General features: G+C 43.1%; 2 protein-coding genes across 2 annotated transcripts; one reads left to right on the forward strand and one right to left on the reverse strand.

Moving 5' to 3' along the window:
- Positions 1-4,488: 4,488 nt before the first annotated feature.
- LOC310924615 (F-box only protein 40) lies at positions 4,489-8,741 on the forward strand (the record flags this gene model as incomplete). The annotated part of the gene is given in 5 exon segments (XM_083886403.1): positions 4,489-4,525; positions 4,608-4,643; positions 4,743-6,545; positions 8,558-8,716; positions 8,718-8,741. Coding segments are annotated over 4 exon segments (1,989 nt in total). The 5' UTR covers positions 4,489-4,525; positions 4,608-4,640.
- A 1,211-nt stretch (positions 8,742-9,952) lies between these two features.
- Positions 9,953-13,494, reverse strand: ttc36 (tetratricopeptide repeat domain 36; the record flags this gene model as incomplete). The annotated part of the gene is made up of 3 exons (XM_083886068.1): positions 13,377-13,494; positions 12,957-13,145; positions 9,953-10,221 (listed from the first exon to the last, which is right to left on the reverse strand). The coding sequence occupies exons 1-3, from the start codon at positions 13,480-13,482 to the stop codon at positions 9,953-9,955; spliced, it is 564 nt and encodes a 187-aa protein (XP_083742194.1). The 5' UTR covers positions 13,483-13,494.
- Between the last annotated feature and the right edge of the window lie 13,193 nt (positions 13,495-26,687).

Genomic DNA, 26,687 nt, shown 5'->3' on the forward strand with positions numbered 1-26,687 from the left:
AAATAGGTGTGAGGATCAGGAGTAGGTTGTTCTGTCACTGTCAGTCTGAGCATGAATGAGTGTAAACAGGTGGCAGCATCAATGCAGTGTGTGTCGCAATGCAAGAGCTTCTGCACCTGAGCTTTAAAAGCTGACAGAAATAAGGACACAGTTTTGGTGTGCTATCCAAAAAAAAAGTGCTGCTGAGTTGCAGGGAACCACGTGACACTAGTGAAAAGGTCTAATCTGACTGATGTGTATAACATAGAATAAACAAAACGGTTTAAATCCCTTTTTAAAGCATGTTAGTCAAAGCTCATAGTCATAGGGAATGTTTTCCATAATAATAAAGATGAACATTAAAGGCGCCGTATGTAAGAATGTGGCCAAAAACGGTTACTACATTCAAATTCAAAACACCGAGGTCTTTTTAGGTTTCGTTTTCTGACGTAAGTGGCAACCCGTGGTTGCTCGGCAGCTGAGACTCCACTGACTGCCATGATTGGTAGACGACGGTAGGTGATGCCAAAACATGATTTCAAAACAAAAACATGATTTGCAGTCTGCAAAATATTTTTTTTAATGCAAATATTTTGGCCATACTGTTGTTGTTGGTGAGTTCAGTTTGTTATATGAACATTATTCCTGAGTCTCTGTGACATATTAGGAGGATTTGCTTTAGATTTATTACATAATACACCTTTAAACTTCCTTACTTGGGAGCGCCTTAGTTGAATAAGCCACTCAAAATCAATGATAGCTGTGATCAACAACTTTATTTGTTCGGATGCCCATAGTGTGCAGGGAATTGTGATGTTTTGGAGGCAATAAGATGAAAAAACACAGTGTTTGTGCTGCAGGGAAGTCGTCAAATTAGTCAGATTAGACCAAAACAGTGGAGGAAAATAACCGTTTTTACAGATGCAAAGAAATGAAAATAATGCTGATTCTTCTTGCCTTTCTTTGCAGGTTCAAGCCCCAGTTGGAACAAGGGCCTTTGTGCACGGAGTCTCCGTCTTCCTCCCACAGTCCAAAAACATCTAATATGGGGATTAAGTCAATTGGACGCTCTCTAAATTGACTGTCGGTGTGAGTGTGAGAGTGCGATGGACTGGCGATCTGTCCACGGTGTGTGACCCACAGCCTATCGCCCTATGTCAGCTTAGATGAAGCGCTAGAAAATGGATGGATGGATGGATTATTCTACAACAGGGATGCTTCATGTGACATAACGCAACAGCAGCTCTGAGGGGAAAGTAACATGTCTCGCCACAGCTACAGTGACTGAACAATAAAACACCTTCGAATGCACAAAAAAAAATGCCTCACAACAGATTCTATTTTTAACCGATTATTACTATAATGCCTGTTCACTTGAGAGAGAAACACGCCTGGGATCAGCAAGTGTCTCAGTTTTTGGTTCGTAATCAGCTACACACACACACACACACACACACACACACACACACACACACACACACACACACACACACACACACACACACACACACACACACACACACACATCAGCGTCAGGTGACTTTGAAAATCAAAATCAAAGACGAAAAAAAGAGAAACCCGTGTTTTAAAATGTCTCTGGGCTGGAAAAGGGTTGAGTTTTTCGAAAGTGTGTGACTGACATCCAGTGGAGGACACTGATAACAACAGATAAGGCTATAACACTGTAAACCCACAATAATCTACTGTATAATTTATGTGAATAATCAGTCAGAATAAAGCTTATTAATGTAAAAAACAGAACAAAAGAATCTTGAAGTTATTGAATGAATCGGTTATTGATTACATCCGTATTCAGTGCTTAAAAAATTTATTAGACGACCACCAATGTAAGGTTTGATGTCACAGATGTCCTAAAGTAACAGCATTGGTAATTATCAAAATCATTTTTTTTATGTTTCTGTACATAATCTGTAATACAGCAGCATGTAGAGGCTCTTTAACCAAAATAAAACATTTTAATAATGAAATACAATAATTATTGTTATCCATGAATTTTCAGATTTAACTTTTTAACAATTTCTTGACTAAGATGTCTAAATATAATCATTTACTTGCATTCCTGAACAGAAAAAAAAAATATCGTATCACATTTGGGGCATAAAAATGTGAATTAAATTTCTTATTTGCCAATTAAATAACAATGAAGTGTTAAGTTTTCAATTTTTTTCGAAAGATCTGTAAAATAGTTGTGTTTTTATGACAGGTATGTAATGACTACCACTATGCACTCTGCTTCTGCCTGCTCCTCAAATGCATAGATTTTATTTGTATTGTTTTTTTCATTGACAGAATTGATTTGTATGCTTTATTTTGTGTTTATCAGATTATCTATTTATTTCTGTCACATATGTAAAGTGTTTGACCTAAATAAAAAAAAATAAAAAATCAAATCAAAATCAATATATCAAGGGAGACAGTGTGGTTGAATGTAAAGACGACGACGGCGACGTGTCACACTGTGCTGCTGCTGTTAAACTGTTGAGACCCTAAATCACCTGCTATTATCACCACCCCTCTCACACTGAAGCTGTTACTTGACCTTGTCTCTTAATGGCTGTGTGTGTGTGTGTGTGTGTGTGTGTGTGTGTGTGTGTGTGTGTGTGTGTGTGTGTGTGTGTGTGTGTGTGTGTGTGTGTGTGTGTTCTTGTACTTGCGGCATACTGAGGACCAGTGAGGCGTTTTTTGACCAACAAAGTGAGGTCATTTTTAAGAAGTGAGGACATTTTGTCCGGTCCTCACTTTTCTTTTCTTTTTTACATTGAAATCACTTCCTTAGCTTGTAAACATGCTATACTCTGTGTTTTTTTTTTAAACAGAGGTCCTCAATTTGGTAAAAGACCTGGTTCCACCCACAGACATGTTATGGTACTGCACCCAGTAGTTCTTTATATATTATTCCTGAAGCAGATATTTGTAAGTGTGTTGATTTATAAAGTGGAAATAATGGTTCTCAGTAAGCAACAAGTACAATAATGTGTGTGTGTGTTCTTGTACTTGCAGCATACTGAGGACCAGTGAGGCGTTTTTGACCAACAAAGTGAGGTCATTTTTAAGAAGTGAGGACATTTTGGCCGGTCCTCATTTTTCCTTTTTTTTTTTTTTTTACATTGAAATCACTTCCTTAGCTTGTAAACATGCTATACTTTTTTTTTTAACAGAGGTCCTCAATTTGGAAACAAAACCTGGTTCCACCCACAGACATTTTATGGTACTGCACCCAGTAGTTCTTTATATAGTATTCCTGAAGCAGATATTTGTAAGTGTGTTGATTTATAAAGTGGAAATAATGGTTCTCAGTAAGCAACAAGTACAATAATGTGTGTGTGTGTTCTTGTACTTGCAGCATACTGAGGACCAGTGAGGCGTTTTTGACCAACAAAGTGAGGTCATTTTTAAGAAGTGAGGACATTTTGGCCGGTCCTCATTTTTCCTTTTTTTTTTTTTTTTACATTGAAATCACTTCCTTAGCTTGTAAACATGCTATACTTTTTTTTTTAACAGAGGTCCTCAATTTGGAAACAAAACCTGGTTCCACCCACAGACATTTTATGGTACTGCACCCAGTAGTTCTTTATATAGTATTCCTAAAGCTGATATTTGTAAGTGTGTTGATTTATAAAGTGGAAATAATGGTCCTCAGTAAGCAACAAGTACAATAATGTGTGTGTGTGTTCTTGTACTTGCAGCATACTGAGGACCAGTGAGGCGTTTTTGATCAACAAAGTGAGGTCATTTTTAAGAAGTGAGGACATTTTGGCCGGTCCCCACTTTTTTTTATGTTGAAATCATTTCCTTAGCTTGTAAACATGCTATAATCTGTTTTTCTTTTTTTTTACAGAGGTCCTCAATTTGGTACAAAACCTGGTTCCACCACCCACAGACATTTTACGGTACTGCACCCAGTAGTTCTTATATATATATTATTCCTGAAGCAGATATTTGTAAGTGTGTTGATTTATAAAGTGGAAATACTGGTCCTCAGTATGCAGCAAGTACAAGAATGTCTGTGTGTGTGTGTGTGTGTGTGTTCTTGTACTTGCGGCATACTGAGGACCAGTGAGGCTTTTTTGACCAACAAAATGAGGTCATTTTTAAGAAGTGAGGACATTTTGGCCAGTCCTCACTTTTTTTTTTTTTTTTTTTATGTTGAAATCATTTCCTTAGCTTATAAACATGCTATACTCTGTTTGTTTTTTTTTAAAACAGAGGTCCTCAATTTGGACATTTTACGGTACTGCACCCAGTAGTTCTTTATATATTTTCCTGAAGCAGATATGTGTAAGTGTGTTGATTTAAAAAAGTGGAAATACTGGTCCTCAGTAAGCAGCAACTACAATAATTTGTGTGTGTGTGTGTGGGGGGGGTGTGTGTGTGTGTGTGTGTGTGTGTGTGACAATAGTGGCCCCCATCCCACTGGCCTGTCTGCCCCCGCTGCTGTGGGTCTATTTATAATGCCCAGACACAGTGCAGAGGTAATTCAGAGGTGCCAGCAAATGCAAGGTGACAAGGCACAGAGGAACAAAGGGTGAGAAATTGCACTGTTATTGTCCACCGTTGTTGACTCTGTTTCATCAAACTAAACAAGATCCAACTCGGTTTTTGTTCAGATGATCACATTTTTCTCCCGGTGAACGACGACAATGGTAAGTGCGTTTATTTACCGTTCTTTGAAATCTGCATTTAACTTAATTTCGTAAAAAACAAAGCCATCCCTGCTTTCTGATTTTCATCTATCTTTGAAGGTGAAGAACGGAAAGACGCCAGCGGGGCGCCACGAGCACTGCGACACGTGCTACGACGCCCGCTGCAAAGCCCCGGCGCAGAGCTCGGTTTCCTGCTCGGTCGTCAAATGTCCCAAGAGCTGCGGCTTCACCTTCCATCTGTGCAAGCGGGAAGAGCATCAGCTCCTCTGTCCTAACGAGACAGTCCCCTGCATCAACGTCGTCTACGGGTGCCCTCTTGTGATGCTGCGCCGCGGACGGGCAAAGCACCTCGAGGTCTGCCCCGCCAGCGTCGTCTGCTGCTCCCAGGAGTGGAACCGCTGGCCCGTTTCCGAAAAGGACCTGACCTTTTCCAAAAACGTCTCGGAGGCCTGTCAGGCGGCGCCGCACCTCGACGTCGCCGCGGCTCTGAGGGACCAAGACGTGCTGTTTCGATCCATAAAAATGAAGAACGTTTTCCCCGAGCTGATGAAGAAGGAGCAGCCCGAAAGGGTTTCCGAGGAGGAGAAAACGGCCCGCGCTGAGACGGAAGAAAATGAAGCCATCCAAGAAGAGAGGGCCTGTGCATCGGTGAGTGTTCAGGACTACGCTGCTCCCTGGGAGAAAATATTTAGAAAAGAGATGGGCGGATGCAAGGAGACTGTCAAGAACATGACAACGAAGGAAGGAAAGGGAATAAGACGAGAGGATCAGGGAACAGCCAACTGTCAGGAAGCGAGAGGAAGCCTACAGCTGAATCAAGCCTCAAGCGCGGATGGTGCAACTGGCCTCGCGCCGTGGCAAGACGGGGTCCTTGAGAGGTTAGGCAGAGAGGTGAACATCGCAGAGTACAACATGTATCTGGTGCACCACGGGGCCATGTTGATCGACTTTGGCCAACTCGCAGCCTGCACACCGAGAGAGAAGGATTTCGTTTACGGGAACCTGGAGCCCATCGAGGTTCAAACCGTCCGCACGTTCAACGTCCCCACCAGCTACAGGGCAAAGCGCGTTTTCCTGAAGGACCCGGCCCGCAAGGCCAAGACCGAACACAAGAGCGTGGACACCGGTGACTTGGACGTCTCCGTCGAGGCGCTCCCAAAGAGCGACGAGGTCAGCGCCGCGCTCCTGTGCTCCCTGGAGAAGGAGTTCAAGGGACATCTCATCTCGGAGAGCGCGAGCGTCGACGGTTTTTACGTAGACGTCGGGACGCAGACGTACGACTTTAGCTCCGCTCCGTTCGAGCCCGACGCGTCGCTCGCCGACGTCGTGGCCGACAAACCCCGGCGTCTTCACATGCGCACGGAGGCAGAGTCCGTCACGAGAAGGCACAACAGGGCCAGCTCTGCCTTCAGCTACATGTGCGGTCACTTCTTCCGCCGCGACGAGTACCGCTCTCATTTCAGGAATGTGCACTCTGACATACGGGCCTCGCTTAGCGGCTGGCTGCAACAGCGCTGCCCGTTAGCATACCTCGGCTGTACTTTCACCCAGACAAGGCTGCAGCCCGCGAGCCGCCACCCGGCCGCAGTTAAGTTTCGCCCAGACGCCGGCACCTTTGTCCTCCAGCCGCACGTGCCCTCGGCCCTCTGCGAAGGCCGGGAAGCCTTGAGCCCTCGCGGAAAAGGTGCACGCGATCCGGATCCGCTGAGCGCGCTGCCCGTGGAGATCCTGCAGCACGTCGCTGCCTACCTCGACAGCTTCACGTTATCTCAGCTGTCACAGGTCTCCCATCTGATGAGGGATCTGTGCGCCACGTTGTTGCAAGAGAGAGGGATGGTCTCTCTCAAGTGGAAGAAGAAGACGTACTCCCACGGGGGAAGCTCCTGGAAGTGTCGGAAGAAAGCAAGTATACTTGAGGTTTTTTATGTCACAGAAATCTGTGTTTTATTAAGTTCAAACGACTATTTCTGGTAATTGAATTACTAATCTGACCTATATTAATTACACGATGCCACCTCCTTGTGGACTTCATTATATTTAATCATTCCATCCCATTTTTGATCGCCACCTTTGTTATGCAGCACAGGCGGCGTTAAAAGAACTTCCAGGCTTCCATGTTGGTTACCGTTTAGTATCAGGCAGCTTTGTGTTGACTGTCACTGGAACATTTCAGTCATTCATGGAGCATGACAGCAGCTGCTGCTGCACTGAAAACACTCTCCAGCCTCTCAGCAGTTCCCTCTAAACATATTACACAGACGTGTCGACAACAGTGATTTAATTCCTACTGGAATTTTCGCGACGTTTTCCCTTCACTTTCATTTACTTGTCAGGGGGAAAAAAAGCATCACTTATGAAGTGACACAGGAGACAAGGACGTTATTTTTACACACACGCGCAGCAATTAGTGGTCGTGGATTTGACCTCTGCATTTAACCCTCGTCCTTATTATTACACGGGTTAGTGAACTCACACAATGCCACACTCGTGTACGTGTCAAAGGAGTAATCTTTTACAAGATCAGCCAAAGAAAACATCATGTAATGCTGCCGTGGTGATTGTGTTTTACAGTATCCATCCTTTCAAAAGTAGGGTTGACCTACGGTGAAAGATCGACAGGATCAGTCCAAGCAAAGACCACGGAATAATTGTTTTATTTCATTTAATGGCGATGACATGTTTCTATCGAAATTGCTGTGTACAAAGGTTGAATAATCTAAAAACAGGGGGGTTCACACACACACACAGCAGCTGGAATTAAAGCAGATAATGCCTTGTCTTCATCGCACTGCAAAGTCAGACCTTTAGACCCCGCGGCTCAGACCAAGAGACCGGTAGGCGTCGTCGTGGCCTAATGGTCTGAGCCGCGGGGTCTAAAGGTCTGACTTTGCAGTGCGATGCAGATGCAGATGGACTCTGCTACTGCTGCTGCTGCTGCTACTGTCTGAACGTTTGGAGATGACCTTAATCATGTCTGCAGGGATTACCAGACTTGTTTAAGGGTTAGGAAAAAAAATTCCAAGGGATCTGCACTGTCGACTTAAGCTGCGCAGCCATTTATAATTCATGATTCCGGTGAGAGCAGCAGCAGCAGCAGCAGCAGCAGCAGCAGCAGCAGCAGCAGCAGCAGCAGCAGCAGCAGCACATCTCGACATGAAATGTCATGTGTGCTTCTTTTTTTAAACCGGAGATTCAGAATGTAACTGGAAGAGACTCGGTCTTTAGATTTGTTTTTGTTTTTTTCATGGAAATGGAGTTCAAATTTAGTGAGGATTGGACGAAATGTGATGTGGTCGACTAAGTTCTACTACTAAGTTACCAGTAACTGTCTTTGTTTTTTCCTTTCGATATTCTGCAGATAAGCAAATAAACAACACAGCATGGGGTGGAAAACAACAACACTATACAGTAGCCTATATATATATATATATATATATATATATATATATATATATGTGGTGTAATTGTGTATTTTTATATTTGCTATTTCGGTCCTGCAGTGATCACAGGACACGGAGCACGCTGACGATATCAGGCATGTGGAACGGCCTGAGGCTTCGCCGCAAACAGTAAACACAACAACAAGTCGAGATGTGTGATCATTCGCGGGAGCGCGGCAATTGATAAAGACTGTGTGGGTGACAGCTGGGTATTTGCGTTGAGGAGGGAGTGGGGGGGGGGGGGGGGCGGCATTGTTTGAATAAATCTATGATGGATGAAACTAGAAATAACAACATGCCCTGACACGTGATTAAAAATACTCGGTGATCTAGATTCCGCGGATATTAAAAATACATCCATCCACCCTCCATGGCCGTACGTACGTAGAAAAACTGACAGATGCCCTGACAGCAGCCAGCCTCCCAACACCTATACTCCAACTCTTGTTTTTTTTTTTTTCCCTCTCTCCTCAGGTTTGGGAGTTCAGCTCTTTGTTCTCCCCCGTGGACAGATGGAGCCTCGGCGACGCTCCCTCCATGTCAGAGCACCTGAAACGCTGCTCCTTCTACCAGAGGGAGGAGCGCACTGAGCCGGTGGTGTTACCCTGCCTGGGAGAGGTCAGAGACAAACACGGGGGAAGTGAAGCATAAGAGATAACGCACACACACACACACACACACACACACACTGAGAGAGCTCAGTGGGCGAGAAAAACGAACCGCTCGTGACGTGATGTTGTACGTATGAAAGTACAAAAACGGCATTTAAAGCCTCCACACATACACAGTGATCCAGCTGAAGCCCCTGCAGGCACATGATGCATGTGTGCAGATTTTTTATTGTGGCATGAAATGCAATATGTGATGTTCACATCCTCGACTTTTCCATAAGATCTTCACAAATTATTTTTTTTCCACATATCAATAATAAAGAATGTTTCAAGATCGATGTGTTGATGTAGTGGATTTAATAGTTTATTAAATTCTATTTAGATACGATTTGAGTTGGGCTGCTCCTAACGTGTGTTGTTACTTCCACTTAACAACAGATGTTGTTAATGTGGACTGTTTTCCAGTGTGATTAGACTGCCATCTGCTGGACAAAAGCCCGAAGTGTCGTATGTGATTTAACACAGCAGTGTGCTCTGTAACAGCTTTAGACTCTGTGATGTGAGTGTGTGTGTGTCATTGACATTATATTGTGTATAATAAATATGACTCTCAGTTGGCCTGTGTGATTTATTTGCTCAGTGGAACAGAAAGGGCATTAGAGTCTTTAAAGCTCACATAGAGTGGTCCTGTTGCACATAATATATGTGAGTTATGGAGGTCTGCTTACATACATTAACTTGTTTTTATGGTCAAAAAACCTCCTAGTTGCTGTAAACGAGCCGATAGAAATCTCTCTTTTCTGACGCTCTCCTCAGCTACCCCTCTGGAACGGTGGATGCACTGCTACTCATTATCAAAACATTGTTTAAAAATAGCTTCTTCACGACACCCATAGTCAGAAGACGCTGTCGCTCGTGAACCACCTCCACAACGGACGTTATTCTTCTTCTTCTGCGGTTCAATGTACGCAACCGGATGTGCCCAGACTAGTGCCCGGAGCAGGAGGATCTGCTATTTCCTGAGAACTGGTGTTTTACGTAACCGGACTGGGTTTTATCAGAGATCTCGCTGAGCCCGAGATTACAATAAAACACAGCGTTCTCAGCAGTTTAGAACCTTCAGGGCTTCTTAAACAAGATAATGATGCACATACACACTAAAAAACAGCATTAATTGGAACTTCCTGTCTAGGTCCGCTTTAAAAAAAAAAAGTGTTTTATTAACATAATGATTTCAAAATGATGTACAAGTGACACATTACTGCAGCTCCGACGTCTCTGGGTTGCGCAGCTGCTTGATCACCTGCGACAACATCTTGTTGCACAGGGCCGCGTAAGGATTCAGAATCACAGCTTGCTGTCGGGCGAATTCGCTCCCGAGCGCCGCCGCTTTCTCAAAGTCTGCTCTGGCCGCGTCGTCCCGACGGGCCAATCTATGCAAAAGGCCTCGCTGCACCAGCGCCTGACAGGCAGCTCTTCCCGAGCCGCCGCTCAGAGAGATAGCTTGGCCCAGGTCCTGCAGCGCCCCTGGGAGGAGAGAAGGGAATCTGTGAGGCACATGCAAAGAGTCTGGAGAGAGAGGATTTTAATGGGTGGTATTCTAGGACTTTTTAAATGAATGTAGTGCAACTCTCAAGTCAAGGTGTAGAAGAAGACAGGGAACATTTTATTGGAATCTAACCCATAATAAGGAAAGTCTGCAGTACTGATTTATAGTATATGCATTTTGGCTCTAAACTACTAAATACATTCAGAGAGATCTATAAACTTACAATATAAGAAGTCATATTGACTTTGAAATAAATGCATGTGTAAAAAGTCACTCTAACTTTTGTAACTATATCAATACAGGCTGTTAAACGTTAAGATCTGAGTCCACAAATCAAGATTTCTGGCTCGGTTGGTACAGTGAAAGATGACTGTGGTGGCAGCGACAGAAAAAGTGCATTTCAAAGCAACTACGGGAACAACATAAATGACTCGGAACATGGCAAAGACGTCGCTGAGACAAGGCACACACATGAAACAAGCTGTGGGAGGAGGGAGATTAAATACACAGGTGAGGTGACGGTTAACAAGACACAGGTGGAACCGATCAGGGCAGCTGATGTGGACAGAGACCGGAGTTAAAACACAGAAAGTGACGTAAACATCCCCGATAAATGCAAAAACAACTGAAATCTAAAGTCCAAAAGTACAACCCACAGTCCACAGTGTCTTTCAGGGTGCAAAATAACGCCCGTTAAATACACACAATTCTAGCAGGATCATTTTCCTCAGATCTTTGACCTGATCTCTTCTGTCATCACATGATCACAGTTCCCCTCCTCCTCCTCCTCCTCCTCCTCCTCCTCTCTGTGTTTTGAACCTGCTGGCAGTTCATTCAGGTCATCGTTTGGCAGTTTGGCAGCGTGTTAACGTGATGAACAAACAATGCCTGGCACCGGATTACAGGGCGAATTCAAAAAATACCACCTAAAGTTAGACGCTCTACAGATAGCGAGGGGATCATGTGAATGAGGAGATGCGGCGTTACTGAACTCTAAAAAGCACACAGGGATTGTTAGAGAGATCGTTGAATGTTGACGTGAGCACGCACCAAAGTTCAGTAGCAGTAGTTATTTTAACAATAATGGGTGAATTCCAATTCCTTTCTTGACCCTCAATCTCAAAAATGCGCGATCCCGCTCTTGCAAGTGCTGTCCCGATTATCAGAAAAATTAAGTTTAGGGCCAAGTTTAAGGGCTGTATCGCCCTCAATATTGCGATTTTCCGAGACCACCCTTGGGAGCAAGGACTACCCAGAATGCATTGCGTGTTTTGACATAAAGATGACGCCGAAGGCAGCGAAACGAGTACGCAACAAATTAAGTATGTTCTTTGTTGATAGAGATATAATAATTATGAAAACCATTTTATCATCTTAGTTTAGGCCCATGTGTCCGAGGGTTAAGATTGAAGGTTAAGATAGGAATTGGCCCTATGTATATATCAGTTTAATTTTTGGGGTTGTTCTTATAAAATAAATACACATTTTCATGTTATCTTTTATTCTACTATACTAATCCAAGTGAAATAAACATTTTCTAAGTTGTCTTTGGTCCTCTTCTTGTGTTTTATGGCAGGTAGCAACCACACTGGTTGATGATTCTCATCCCCCATGGCCATTCAACACTAAATTTTTTTGGGAAGTAGCCAGCCTGTCCTGAGCCCCTCCTGAGCCACATGAGCGCAGACACATGCAGTCCTAAAAATACACGACAGTTGACAGGAAGCAATCTTTTCCCCATCTCTGAAACACTGTTATGCAGCGCAGGTAGTTCAGTGTCCACTGAAGGGACGTGCATGCACAGACGAGGTTTGGAACAACCAACAGGAAGTGCCCTGTCTCTGTCAACTGACCTGCGATGGGTCAGAACCTTCTGTCACAACAAGTCACTTGATTGAAGTTGGAATCTTTCATTAAAGCTCACATAGAGTGGTCCTGTTGCACATATATGTTAGTTATGGAGGTCTACTTACATACATTAACTTGTTTTTATGGTCAAAAACCTCCTAGTTGCTGTAAACGAGCCGATAGAAATCTGTCTTTTCTGACGCTGTTGCCCAGCCGCGATATTTCAGAATCAACTCTCACCCCTGCTTCCCAACTGTCTTGTGATTGGCCAGTACCCGGAAGTGACATATTCAGCACACCCGCCCTCAGCAGATCCCCCTGCTCCGGGCACTAGTCCGGGCACATCCGGTTGCGTACATTGAACCGCAGAAGAGGATTAACGTCCGTTGTGGAGGTGTTTCACGAGCGAGAGTGTCTTCTGACTCTGGGTCTGACTCAGAAGACACTGTCGCTCGTGAAACACCTCCGGGCACTAGTCCGGATGTGCCCGGACTAGTGCCCGGAGCAGGACGATCTGCTAGTTTCCGGAGAACCGTTGTTTACGTAACCGGACCGGGTTTTTTTCAGAGATCTCGTTGAGCCCGAGATTACAATAAAACACAGCGTTCTCAGCAGTGGCTGAACTGTTTGTTTTGAACCTTCAGGGCTTCTTAAACAAGGTAATGACGCAGATACACACAAAAAAAAACAGCGTTAATTGGAACTTCCGGTCTCGGTCTGCTTTAATGATGACAAACAAATGTTGCTTGCTTCCCCACTTTTTGAAAATAGAGTGACAAAAATGCATCAGACAGACAAAGCTCTGTCCTGTCGTATATATATATATATATAAGAGCTGCGGTTGAAATGTACCGCGCGTGTTTACCTGCTGTGTTCCCCAGCAGCCGCAGAGCCTGTGCCCGGTTGTTGTAGGCTGACGCTCGCTGGGGCAGGATCTGGACCGCCTGGCTGAACAGTTGAAGTGCTGCTTGCAAATCCCCAGCCTCGGCTGCCGAGACTCCCTGCAACTCCAACTCTTTCACTTGCTTCAGCAACTCTGCGTCAAAGCCACTCTCTGGCAGGGGGAGATAAACAGGTTGAAAACTACTCAGACTCAACTGACAGCTACACATGGCAAAAGGAAACACAGAAATGTCACCCAGGACTCAGCCTGGATTAAAATGTCGTTTCTTTTTAGTCCAGGAATGGAATGGGTTCAAATGAGCCCAATATGCTACGAAATGATAAAAATACAAAGCTGCGAGATGATACATGGAGACACATCAAGTAAGAGGCTCATGCTCACCATCATCAATTAATTCCTCCTCTTGGTTTAGGCCAGGGACATCTCCAAAGGGGGAGGTGGGACTGAATATTGCCCGGAGCACAGCTCTGTCATGTTCTGAGGCCATCTCAAAAGAAGCGTCTGCAATGAAAGCAAAGAGGAGGAAAAAAATCAAAACAGCAGAATTAGAGCTGGGTGGAGAATTCCTCTTCTCCCCCCCAAAAAAAATCAGCCATTTCCAGCAGCCAATCAAAGAGAGGGGCGTACGCAGAGTTGGACTTTGAGCCCACATGTGTTTCTGGTTAACTCAGAGAAATGCCGCGTGCATTCTGCTGCAGCTGTAATGTGAGAGGAGACAGTGGAGTGGACGTTTTGTCAGGGATTATTTCATCTGCGAAACCTCAGCTCAGTAATCACTAGAAGCCAAAAGCTTTTAGTTGTTCCGAAAAAGTATATTGATCCCTGTGGAGAAATTTCGGTCGCTCAAATACATAATGAATACAGGGAAACATACGAAAAGACGTGAAAAAGACTAACTCGAGAAGCTACATGCACATTGTATGACAAGTGTTACATTAAAGATATCATAAATATAGTTATAACAAGTTAAATTACGAAACTTGCGAAACGCGAGCATATATACGCCAAATCCAAGCTGGTCGACTTCCTGTTGCGTTGAGGTCATGGTGTCAAGAGGATTTTTTGTTCGTCTCGGGCCGGACAATGGTCCCACCAAATTTTGTGAAATTGGGCGCAACTAAATTTCGGCCCGCTCCATTGGCGTTTAACCTATGGGAGCGCTACTGAGCCATTTTGCATTGGTTTTTCAATGCAAGTCCATTATTTTATCGAATTTTTTGTTAAAATATTGGATAGGCCTATCGCTTTATGTCATATAACATAACAACGATTACTTCCCTTACACCTGCTACTCTCCATCTGTCCACCAGATGTACTCAGACTGACATTCCCACTGTCCCGTTATTGTTTTTGGTCCAAATTGCAGTGTTGTTAACAATTATGTTTTTATTGACGCTGCCTGTGAGCGTTAACTGTCACCTGTTCCATTAAAACTGCTGTCATTACACTGTGTTATCAGTATTATTTGCATCACAAAACACAATATTTTGTATTTTCAGTTTTTCCGCCAATATCTATTCTCTGCACGGTGTGGACAATTGACATTTTCTAATCAATGCTTTTAAATATAGCCTTCAACTGCATCTAGACTTAGTTTGCAGTGCAGAGAAAATGAAAATTCAGGCATTTAAAAGTGATTTTAATAAAACTTTATACATTTGAGAATAAAAAAAAAAAGAAGACCTTAGAAGACAGAGCTGCATAAAGAGATGGTAAATTATTCCTCTGATCATTTACCTCTGATCTTTTTTTTCCTTTTCTTTAAGTGAAAATGTTGGATGGCTTTATCTCTTTGGTGCCTCAGAAATGGTTTAAATGAAACCATGTGGCTCAAATGCTCTCATCTTATACTGCGGTATAAGGAACCTCGACTCCATGTTGCAGTGATTGTGTTTTGTTGCAGTACTTAAGGAGAGGAAATATCTGCATTGCATTTATGAAATGGCGACTGAAACATGTCTCGTGTCGTGGTACGTGTTTTCCTTGTATGTGCACATCCCCGTTTCACATCTTGCATTAATCCAGTCCTTTACAACAAGAATATGGTGAATTGTTTTCAGCTGGATAACCTGCCTTCACCAGCTGACTGACTGAGTTTTAATGTCGGCTCCACGGGAAGAAATAAACACTGTTTGACCGATTCATTGACTTTATTTCTTCACCCAGCGCAGCCACTTTTAATCTCGTAAATCTGTGGCTTTATTTTCGCGTAGATGTGCCAAATTTAATCTTGTTAATCTGCAACTTTATTTTTTAATCTCGGTAATCTGCAACTTTATTTTTTAATCTCGGTAATCTGCAACTTTATTTTTTAATCTCTTTATACTGCAACTTTATTTTCTCGTAGATTTGCCACTTTGAATCTCATAAATCTTCAATTTTTTTTTAGCCATTTATAATCTCGTAAATCTGCAAATGTATTTTCCCGTAGATTTGCCACTTTTAATCTCGTTAATCTGCAACTTTGTTTTTTAATCTCTTTAATCTGCAACTTTATTTTTTAATCTCTTTAATCTGCAACTTTATTTTCTCGTAGATTTGACACTTTTTAGCTCGTAAATCTGCAACAATATTTTCTCGTAGATTTGCCACTTTTAATCTCATGAATCGTCCACTTAATTTTCTCGTAGATTAGCCACTTTTAATCTTGTGAGTCTGCGACTTTATTTTCTCATAGATTAGCCACTTTTAATCTTGTGAGTCTGCGACTTTATTTTCTCGTAGATTTGGCACTTAATCTCGTAAATCTGCAACTTTTTTTTCTCGTATATTTGCCACTTTTAATCTCATAAATCTTCCACTATTTTCCCGTAGATTAGCCACTTTTAATCTCGTGAGTCTGCAACTTTATTTTCGCATAGATTTGCCAATTTTAATCTCGTAAATCTGCGGCTTTTTCTCGTAGATTTGCCACTTTTAATCGTAAAACCATAAACATTTCATACTTAGCCCTAAATCGTAGAAACAGATATCATCACGACAAATAAGTACAGGTGGACTAAACACACTGCAGCTCGCTGCAGTCCTTGTTGGTTTACAGGGAAACTCCGGGGAATGTGTGCAAGTGAGGCACAGAAATGAGAATGTTCCAGCTCGCAGCCTTTTTCAATTGTTACCAATTATTGACAGCAGTGATCTGTAACAACAGAGAGCTCTTGGTGGTGTTGGTGGTGCAGACTCTTGAGACTTTTTTAAAAGGATAAGGTCCATGTGAAGTTGAAAAGGTCGCTGTGCCCGGGTTGTTATAAATGTAGGGTTTGTGGAGGGTTTTTAGGTGGGATATTGCTGTTTATTATCAGTTGTTTATCATATAATTACTTGTATTGGACATGCTGTAAAATAGTACTTAATGACTGAGTGCACATTATAGTGGTAATGTTACACCTATATGCTGATAATGCATTTATCTTTAGCAAGGGAGCTAAAATATTCATTTGGAACAGGATGTAAGGCAAAGGGAAGGCTTTTGAAGTCGGAGCCCTCTCCGTTTTCTCACGGCAAACTCCCTGTGTCTGAAGTAAAAAGATGTTTTCATGATGAAAGCTGTCTCGCATACTTAGGTATACAGTGAAACTGGGAGTTTCACAATGAAGCGGACTGATTACAAGGAATTCATAATCCTTGCAACTTCAAATAAAACAACTAATGAGATGGAAATGTCAGGCTAAAAAGCGGAGAGCTAAAGACATGATCACCCGATCTGAAAAAGCAGCTTTAGATGTTTTAATTATCTATCAGTTAGATTTTTTTTTTAACATTTGATGCAGGGGCGTCGGAAAAAGGTAGACAACGCAGGGCCCTGGGATAAAAGGGGCCCCCCTATATGATAGGGGCTAATATAGTGGACATCTGTTTGTGTTACGTAAGGTCAGAATAGAGTGCAGATCTGCAGGTGTATCTTTGTTTGCCTGAACCTGACAATCAACCATCCCCAACAAAAAATAGATGTACGGACAAGGAAAATCTACAGGAGCAGCATTTAAACTGGTGATGGCAGATGGATAGAAACTACACTATTTCTGAGTCCATTTGTCTTGGTCTTCATGGATCTAAAGCGCCTCAAACAGTGTGGGTCTCAAGGTGTGATGGGTCCAATGGCAGGGGAGGGACTATGGTGGAGGTGTTCATACAGGGTGTTATAGTGGACCTGGACAGGGATAGGTTGAAGATCCTGTTGAAGAGTCCTTCAGCACATCCACGTCCTGAGATGCCATCAGGTCAGAGTTAGACAGAAGATGGAGAAGATGGAGTTACAGTTACAGCCTTTTCTCTTTGACCACAAATATGTGCAGTTTAAATGACTATGGACACACGTGTTCACAGATGAGACTTATTATGTATATAAATTATATTCATTTAACCAAGTGCCCATCTTAAATTTCGAAAATCATTTTGAAAATCCCCCCTCTGGCCTGGTAAATAACAGCTTCATGGAACCACCTATAATTATGATATCAGGACCAAGTGGTAACTGGTTGTGACATCATCACCCATAAGAATCTTTAAAAAAACCTTCTTCTTTGAAAGCTCCAAAATCACCAAAACCCCAGTTGATCAAGACATGTCTTGTCGAAAGGAGCCAGTTGGATTTTTGAATCCTCCTGTACAGTAGTTGGCGCTCTGTACCACAAAGAGTTGTAATCCACCTTCCTAGAAGAAGTAGAAGAAGAAGACAGCCTTCATTCGGTGAAATCTTCATTCTAAAGTCAGTTTTACACTCTTAGAAATAAAAGTGCTAAGTAGAACCATCTAAGGTTCTTCATAGAAGAACCCTTTTTGGTTCCAGGTATAACCTTTTATAAAGCTTCCACCTGGAACCCTAAAGGCCACATTATACTTCTCCGACTGCGTAATGCGTTATCCGACTGCGTAACCACGGAGACACCTCGAGCCTTCATACATCTGCGTCGTGGACGGATACGCGCTGCAATTTCCCGCCCGATCAGTAGGGGTTGCTGCGCAAGGTTGTTGCACTTTTGGCTACAGTGAGCAATGGCGTCCGAGAGAGAAAGACTGTTGTTGTTGAAACAGTGGCCGTTTCTCACTTTTCTGTGTCACGGAACGCAGTTTTAAGATAGCTTGAGGCGAGAAATTGGCTATTTAGAGTCTAAACATGTGCTGTGTGTATTAAGATATGACGTATTTATAGTTTGGCAGCGACGTTGTCGGCGGTGATCAGCTCCACCTCTGTGGACGCTCGGTGCACACTGTGAGCCGACACAGAGCGGCTTTGCTCGGCCTGTCCTGAGGACCAATCGCAGCTCTTGCCGTCTCCGTTGTCCCTTGACGGAGTAACGGACACTTAGCACAGCATGCTAACATTTTACAACTGGACGTTTTAAAGGTGTCTCATCACACATGGTGTCCACTACGTGTCCGTGCTTTATCATCTATGTTCGTATCAATGGAAACATCATTTTGCGTTATGGCCCACAATCCTCTCCCACGGCTTTAAATATAAGTAAAATGATAATTGTGCCGTTTGTGAAGCGAGACGAAATGACTCATTAGTTTATCGCGGTTGTTAATTAATATTTCCGGCACTTGCAGACTATGTGGCGCTACATGACTGACTGTTCGTACAGTCACAAACACACACTGTACGTGACTGTACAAACTTCACACTTCGTCTTCGTCCATTTTAAAAACAGTGCAACTATATATATATATATTTTGAAAAACATGCTGAATAACTTCACACTTTCCTCAATCCATTTTAAAACAGCGCTTTAGGGGAAAAAAAAAAGAAGAAGCTTTATTTGTAACACAGAGTGAGTATTTTTGCGAAAAAAAACCACACTCCGGAGACTCATTTAGGAGGAAAATGATAAGCCCTAACGACACCTGCTTGACTAATGCTGCGGATGCTGCAGGTTTTAAGCACCTAATTTTACCATCGACTGCTGCACTGGCTCCAGCGCTGTCTTCTGTGGCCATTCTGACGTCTAATTTAGCTGCGAGAGGGAGAAAAAAAAAAAATCTGATCTGGAAAAGTATACTGTCTTTAGGTTTTTAATTGCTTTTTTTTTTTTTTTTTTTTTTTTTAAACCCTTAAGTAATTTATTTGCCTGAACGATAAAAATCCAATAGGATTAAGGGGCAAGAAGTGCTTCTTGATTTGCTGGCAAAAGAGAAGTTTTCTCTTTTGCCACTTGAGAGAGCTCTTGCTGCTTTTATTTCCGCCAGGCTCGACGCTCCCTCCCCTCCCATCCCCTTCCCTCCCCCCATCATTCACCAAAGTCAGAACAGACGGTTTGATCCTTGCAGAACTCCCATTTTCCACAGGGTAATAAGAGTTAAAGAGTTGAGAGCCGGGCTCTCGTCTGTTCATGGTCACTCGAAAAAAAAAAAGCCACTGATTTTCACAGTGTGTGTGTGTTGTCCCCCAAGGCCGGCCGCCGCTATAGTGCAAAAAGTGGAGAAGCAATTGTGTGAGGATTATCAGTCTCCTATTACTGGAAATGTCACTGCATCAGCACCACTCAACCTGATTATGTCAACGGGGGGGGGGGGACCACACTGGCCGTGTTTACAGACTTTTCAAAAACCGAGCGGCTGAGAGGATGGAGTCTGGCTCGGGCCAAAAGGGAAATAAAGAGATAATCAGAAAAACACTGACCTTCCGTGGCGGCGCATAGCTGCTGCTGCTGTAAAAACCTAATAACAACATAAAGCAATGAAGACACCCTGCGTGTGTTTCCTCTGAGCAATTATAAAGACAACAGACAGATTCAATCTGACTGCGACCGCATTGTTTGCATTGACCGAACGAGACAGCGGTATTAGTCTGAGCTGTTTAGAAAACGGGACGGACGTTTTCTTATCGTCTGAGCTCCTCGAGGACCTTTGTGAACACACTCACCAGAGATCGTTCCTAACCTCAACACTTCAGTACAAATAATATAAAGGAATAAACTTTTTTTTTCTACATCGCCATCTTTGTTCAAAATTACCCATCAGTGGGCTTTCGGCTTTACTCTACCCATTGTCTGTGGATCTGACATCAAAGCTTGTGCCCTATAATCCCCCCGCGCCCTGCCGAGGTAAACAGAAGTCCACACGTGTCGATACCTGACCTGTTCTGATGACAAAGAACTGTGTCGCACGCAGTGCAGGGGGACTTCTGAGCTGGATTAAGACAGATTAATCTGCCCTGTGGAGACTGCAGAGGTGCCAGAGGTTACGGGAATAAACAGTAAACACATTTTATCTTTATTTAACACACACACTCATTTTCTTACATATACGTGTGACGTTGCAATAGACATTAGGAGGCCTTTGCAAGAATGATGCTTAAAAACCTTATATAACGCAGTGGAAATAGATACAATCGCCATTCATTCCCAGGGCTAAAGCACTCTGTGATATACAGAGGTTTTATTTTTTATCAGCTCCAACTAGCAGTGATAGAATCATGACACCTGGGTGGCTGCGTTAATTCATTCCCAAACGCTTTATTTTGACAGTCTAGTCGCTGAGTCTGCAGCCTTTCAAGTGCGACGTTCGAGGCAGTGATATAAAATGATTGCTCTGTCTACCATGCTGGTTGTTTATGGCACATTTGTATCATCGAACGTTACTCAGCAAGCGGAGGAGGGAGATAAAGGAAAGGCAAACAAAAAAAGGCGATGGAGGAGTCGGCGTTGAAGGTCCAGCGTGTGGAACAATTAGTGACATCTGAATACTAGAAAGGATTTTAGCTTTAGCTTACCCTAGAACCCCTAATTCTAACCCTTTACCCAGTATAATATACCTGAAAATGTTTTCAAAGTCTCTAAAACAGGGGTCAGCACCCATTTGTCACCAAGAGCTACCTGCAGGGTAGAAAAGAATAAAGGGGGGCTACCATATTAAAGCTCCCATAGACCGGAAGTTCCAATTAGTACTGTTTTTTGGTGTGTATCTGTACCATCACCTCGTTTATGAAGACCCGAAAGTTTGGAAACAAACAGTTCAGCCACTGCTGAGAACGCTGGGTTTTATTGTATTCTCTGGCTCGGCAAGCACTCTGAAAAAGCCTGGAATCGTGACGTAAGGATCCCGTCTCCTGAACAGCAGATCCGGTTGCGTACATTGCAACGCAGAAGAAGAAGAAGAACGCCCGTTGCGGGCTGAAGTGCTAATTATGTCACTTCCTGGTACCTGGCCAATCACAAGACAGTTGGGAAACCCCTCGTTGGCTGGCCAATCACAACACAGCTCTGTCTTCTGGGGGTGAGATTTCAGTCTAAAAAGGGGGGGCTGACGAGAGCTTCAGTCAGGAGAGATTTCTATCGGCTCGTTTGCAGCAACTAGCAGGTTTTTGACCATAAAAACAAGTTAATGTGTGCAAGTAGACCTCCATAACTCACATATACTGTATGTGCGATAGAACCACTCTATGGGAGCTTTAACATTTTATGCAATTAACCATTTAAATGATGAATATTATGCATTGAACGGCATACACATTAATTCCAGTGCTTACTCCCTAACGATTTTTTAAAAGTTTTTTGTCACAAAAAAGTAATGGAGCAGGGAACTTTATGGTCTCTACCCATTCCTGGGGCATGTGAGCCTTCTCTGGTGAAGGCACAGCCAAACCTCAGGTAAAATCCAGAAAATCACCCAAACACTTGCCTATTGAAAAGACCAGTGATGAGGTCAACACAGGAAACACTCCTACCTACCGATATCGTCAGTAAACAATCATGAAGGCACCCAAGGAGCCATCACGTATTCATGATTGTGTGGGTGGAAATCACCCGACGATGTGTCCAAAGACGGAGGCCTCCACACGTTAATGTCCAGGTTTATTCGTATGATTTGCATACAAAACAAATTGTATCTCAAAGCACTTATTGCCTCATCATCTTCCATCTAACCCTCAAAGCAGACGCCCTTCGTGAGACGCTCCACTCCTCATTACCATAACCAGTGTCATCGGGAAAATGTCCTTCAGGAAAAACCGCTGAAAAAATGCATAGACACTGTTTCCATGGCGTTCTACTTCCTGCCCGGGGTTAGTTTTCCTTTTTCCCTGTCTGTCATACGTCTCTGCTGATTGAGGTAACACTTAATTATGTTTTGCCTTGTCTCTTACTTTGAGGCTGTGGCGTCAGTTGTAAGTGTTTCATCGGCGGATCGCACCAAACCGCTCGATCGGAAAGCAACAGATGTGCAGTGCAGTACGCGGGGGTTTTGCGCTGCGACAGGTCGCGCGCTTTGTCGCTTTATATCATATTTATTGACATTCTGTGAAGTTGTAAACAACTTTTTTTTTTAATGGCAGCCCCATGTGGAAGAATGTGGAAAAGCTCGGTTTGGCTGATGGTTAAGCGAGGCTGAATGTGGCAAGGCCGTCGGGCGCCACAAATGTCTCCCATGTGGTGAGATAAATCAACACGAATCTCGTCGTCCTCGCTCTTCCCTGCAGCTTACAGCCTGGTTGTTAGGCTGCGTATGAACTTCATTTTAATTGCACAGGAAAGTCAACGTGATAGCATTTACTTATAATAACACGACCGATCCCCGGTGTGAGCGGCTATCAGGCGGCAAATTCCCATCCATGCCAGATGACGGTTCACTGATGAGTCTGCTGTGCCGCAGCCGGCGATCTCACCATGCTCTGGGGGGGGGGGGTTTGGGTTCTTGTTACCCCTAAAAGAAAATGAATGGGAGCAACATCCGAGCTTTCGCACACAACAGTTAGTGCCCCCCTTTGCAAAGATCTGTCAGGTTGAAACACATTTTTGTTATTATTGCTGTGATCGGCTCATGTGCAATTTATTGGCTTGCTGTCATGTATTTATGTCACAATTTATAGTTGTGGAAAATGGTGCGATGCAGTGCTGCAGGTGTATTTATAAAAAAAAAAAAGTTTAGTACGACTGTGTAACAACAATATGATTCTTAAAGCTCCGATAGAGTGGTCCTATCACACATAATATATGTGAGTTTTAGAGGTCTACTTACATACACTAACATACGGACCACGTGACATGAGACATGAGCAAAAAATAAAATAAATGAAATCTCGAGTTTCCAAAAAAAGAAAACAATTTGAATTTTTTTTTCTAATTTTAAATAAATGATGAAAAAAAAAATATTTGGGGGGGAAACTGGATCTCGACTTTTAACTCGAGATCTCGAGTTTCAAAAATGATGAAAAAAAATATATATATTTTTTTGGAAACTCGATATCACGACTTTGAAACTCCTAATTGCAGCCGATCCAAATCTCTCCTCGCTGAAGCTCTCGTCAGCCGTGCTGTTTCAGACTGACGTTCTTCTTCTTCTTCTTCTGCGATTCAATGTACGCAACCGGATGTGCCCGGACTAGTGCCCGGACCAGGACGATCTGCTGTTCAGGAGACGGGATCCTAACGTCATGATTCCACGCTTTAGAGCCCGAGAATACAATAAAACCCAGCGTTCTCAGCAGTGGCTGAACTGTTAGGGCTTCATAAACGAGGTCATGGGGCAGATACATACCGAAAAACAGCGCCAATTGGAACTTCCGGACTATAGGAGCTTTAATACGTGACATAATAGCGTTTTAAAGCAGTTGCCACCATGCTCCCCCCCCGCCCCCACCCAGGCTCGCGCTGCACGAATGCTTGGAACAAATCCACTTCTTCTATGGGAACAAAAGATAAATAAACACAGAGAACATTTCCGCAGACTGAAAATGAATGACGTTATACGTGTAAAGACGACGACGACAACGACAACAAAAAAGAAGAAGACAAAATAAAACAAGCAAAAGCCAAGATGGTGTCTGTCTCAGGAGCCGCTCTGTTTCTTTGAGAACATGACAACAGCTTGAATCGGCTTCGGCTCGCACACAAACAAATCCTCACTCACAGTCTTTTCCGCCTATAACAACCATGATTAATGCAATGATTGCATCAACTGAGGCACAGAGGAGAGGTGAAATGATACCAATTTTTTTTTTGGGGGGGGGGGTTGGATTTTTTGGGGTTATCTGGACATGCTAGAGTGTAGTGTTTTTCCCAAACAATAATGTGGTGGACCAGGGCTGGCACTGTCACGGACAGTGAACCGTGGATGATTTATGGTTTACGAGGGGGGGGGTTAAGTGAAACAAGGTGCTGTGCCACCTCTTACAGGCTAATAAAAACAACAACACAACAACAACAATGCACTGAAACCGAGGCTAAAAACTAAAACCGGTGAGGTTGAGGATCTATCTTAAGAGTGTCCCCCCCACCCCCCCCCCTCCCCCCTCGGCTAATGTTCGTTTTCAGGCCTGCTGGGAATATTTTGCAGATGGTGAGTAAAATTTGATTGTGGGTTTTGAGGGATTGTGTGAATGTGAGGGGTTATGGGTGTGTACAGGAGACGAGGAGGGAGGGTGGTCTCGCTGCAACACTGCTGGGGCTTCTCACACTGTAGTCATGCACAATTACAGTAAATTCTATATTAAGGGAAAATAATTTCCTGAAATGTTGATTTTCTAATGTCGAGGTGTTTGTATATTTATCGTAAAACAGAAACAGAACAATATCTTTCAGGCAGATTTTATCTTTTCTCAGGCTATTTTTTTTAAGCCTGAGAAACAAAATTTAGTTTTGATGAGCTTTGAAACAACGTTAATCTGTAAAAAGTCTGAGATGATCCGCTGTGGCGATCCCCGAAAGGAAGAAGTCGACAGAAGAATAGCAATATCTATTAAAGTGATGTTCAGTTATATTCACCGACTTCTTGCCACATTTGTGTCCTGGAGGAACGGCATAATAACAGGATACCAAATAGAATCGGCTTGACGTTTTAAATCAGTGTTGGAAATGTTGAGGATAATCTAGATGTACAAGATGGCAAAATGTGAGCCCACTTTGATATAAACCTATATATTTAAATAAATAGATGTTGTGAACATCACTCACATGTGGTATCTTTTACTCTCTGAAGATTTTCATAATTGAGTGTTTAATTATTAAGTAATAGCGACAGATGTGCACGCCTCATGGGAAAACTTTGTAAAGCGTCCACTCCCCTCGATCGCTGAAGTTCATACGGAGAAAATAAGCGGTTTGGCAACGTTCGGCACGCTCAAGTTAATGATCCACCATTGCCATTTCCATCCGTACGTTCGGATATGGATCAAATCCTCGGTTCCGATTTGTGACACAAATTTACCAAATGAGGCAGCAGCAGCAGCAGACCAGCAGCGTCCATGAGCTAAACCACAATTTCTCCTCTACTGACTTTAGTACAATCGCCCTGCCAAAACAGCCCTGTCCAACTTTAAGGTCCTGCTTTAAAAAAAGTAAAACGAAACTTAAGGGACAGCATATGACATCAGCCGCAGAGGCTATTGGGAGCTAACAGCAGTTAGCATTTGGAAGAGACCGTATCTATGTTCCCCGGGTCCTATGTTCCCCGCTTTGTATGTGACATAGGACCCTTTTTTAGAGAAAGGGTCCTATGTTCCCCACTGTTCACCCAAAAGGACCCAGTGAACATAGGACCCTACCCCATACCCATACCCTTACCCTAACCCTAAGCCCTTGGGAAAGTGATCATTTGCAGGCTCTAGCAGGCACATTGCCGTCATATATAACATATGTATCCACTGGACAGATAAATCCTCTGAGGCTGGACGTTTGTGTAGAACTCTGTGCTGCACTGTGGAGCCAAGAATAGAACATTTTTCGATTCTATACTTCCAGTTTTTCGGATACCGTTGCCCTCGCCTGCACTCTCATGTGTTTTACGGACAAAGCGGAGCTTCGCGAGACAACGATTCCAGGAATTTAGCGCATCGCAACGTCCCAATGAGCGCGGAAGTCAACATTGCGTGTTTTATCTCCTGTACTTAGACTGAGGAGGACCACAAAAACATAAAATGAGTCATCTTTTTTCACACTTTGCCCACTGATAGGACCTCCAGAATCCCAAATATAAGGATCTAAATGATTAAAAAGTTGATTTTGCATAATATTTCCCCTTTAACACCAAGCATACATTTACAAGCTTGTACATAGTTTCCAGATTTTGTACTCGATGTCCATTTAGCATGCAAAATCTGTACAACGACCTTGATTCTTTTTGTTTTTCTTCATTTCAAATTGTTAATACACTATTTTAACAGTGCAGTAAATTGTGAATAACTGGAAATGTGCAAAAAACGCTTAGTTACAGGACATTTTCTGGTTGAAATAGGCAACAAAAACAAACGATTTTACTGAGAGCGAGCCTCCCGTGTGCGTCTAAGTCTGAGCCGCGCTTCAAAAACACCTCAACTATTCCTTTAAAGACGCGTCCTCGTCTGACTCATCGCAGTGTAACGGTGAACTGTTGAGTGTGTGGTTCCCATACATTGATTTATTTGAAGCCACCGCCGCCGCCGCCGCCACAATATTAACTCTCACTCTCCTCTCATGGTTTATTTTTTTTTTCTAATGCTTTAAAAATCTGCAGCAGTTGCAGAGGTCACTGCCTTGATCCAATCAGAGAGAATGACAGAGAACGAATGGAGAGAACGAGACAATATGTGTGTGTGTGTGTGTGTGTTCTTGTACTTGCGGCATACTGAGGACCAGTGAAGGTTTTTAACCAACAAAGTGAGGTCATTTTTACGGAGCGAGGACATTTTGCCCGGTCCTCACTTTGTTTTCATTGAAATCACTTCCTTAGGTTGCTATAACATGCTAAAAAAAAAAAAAATCAAATTTTGGACAACATAGT

The sequence above is a fragment of the Microchirus variegatus genome (genome assembly GCF_963457635.1).
Source record: "Microchirus variegatus genome assembly, chromosome: 3".
Lineage (NCBI taxonomy): Eukaryota > Metazoa > Chordata > Actinopteri > Pleuronectiformes > Soleidae > Microchirus > Microchirus variegatus.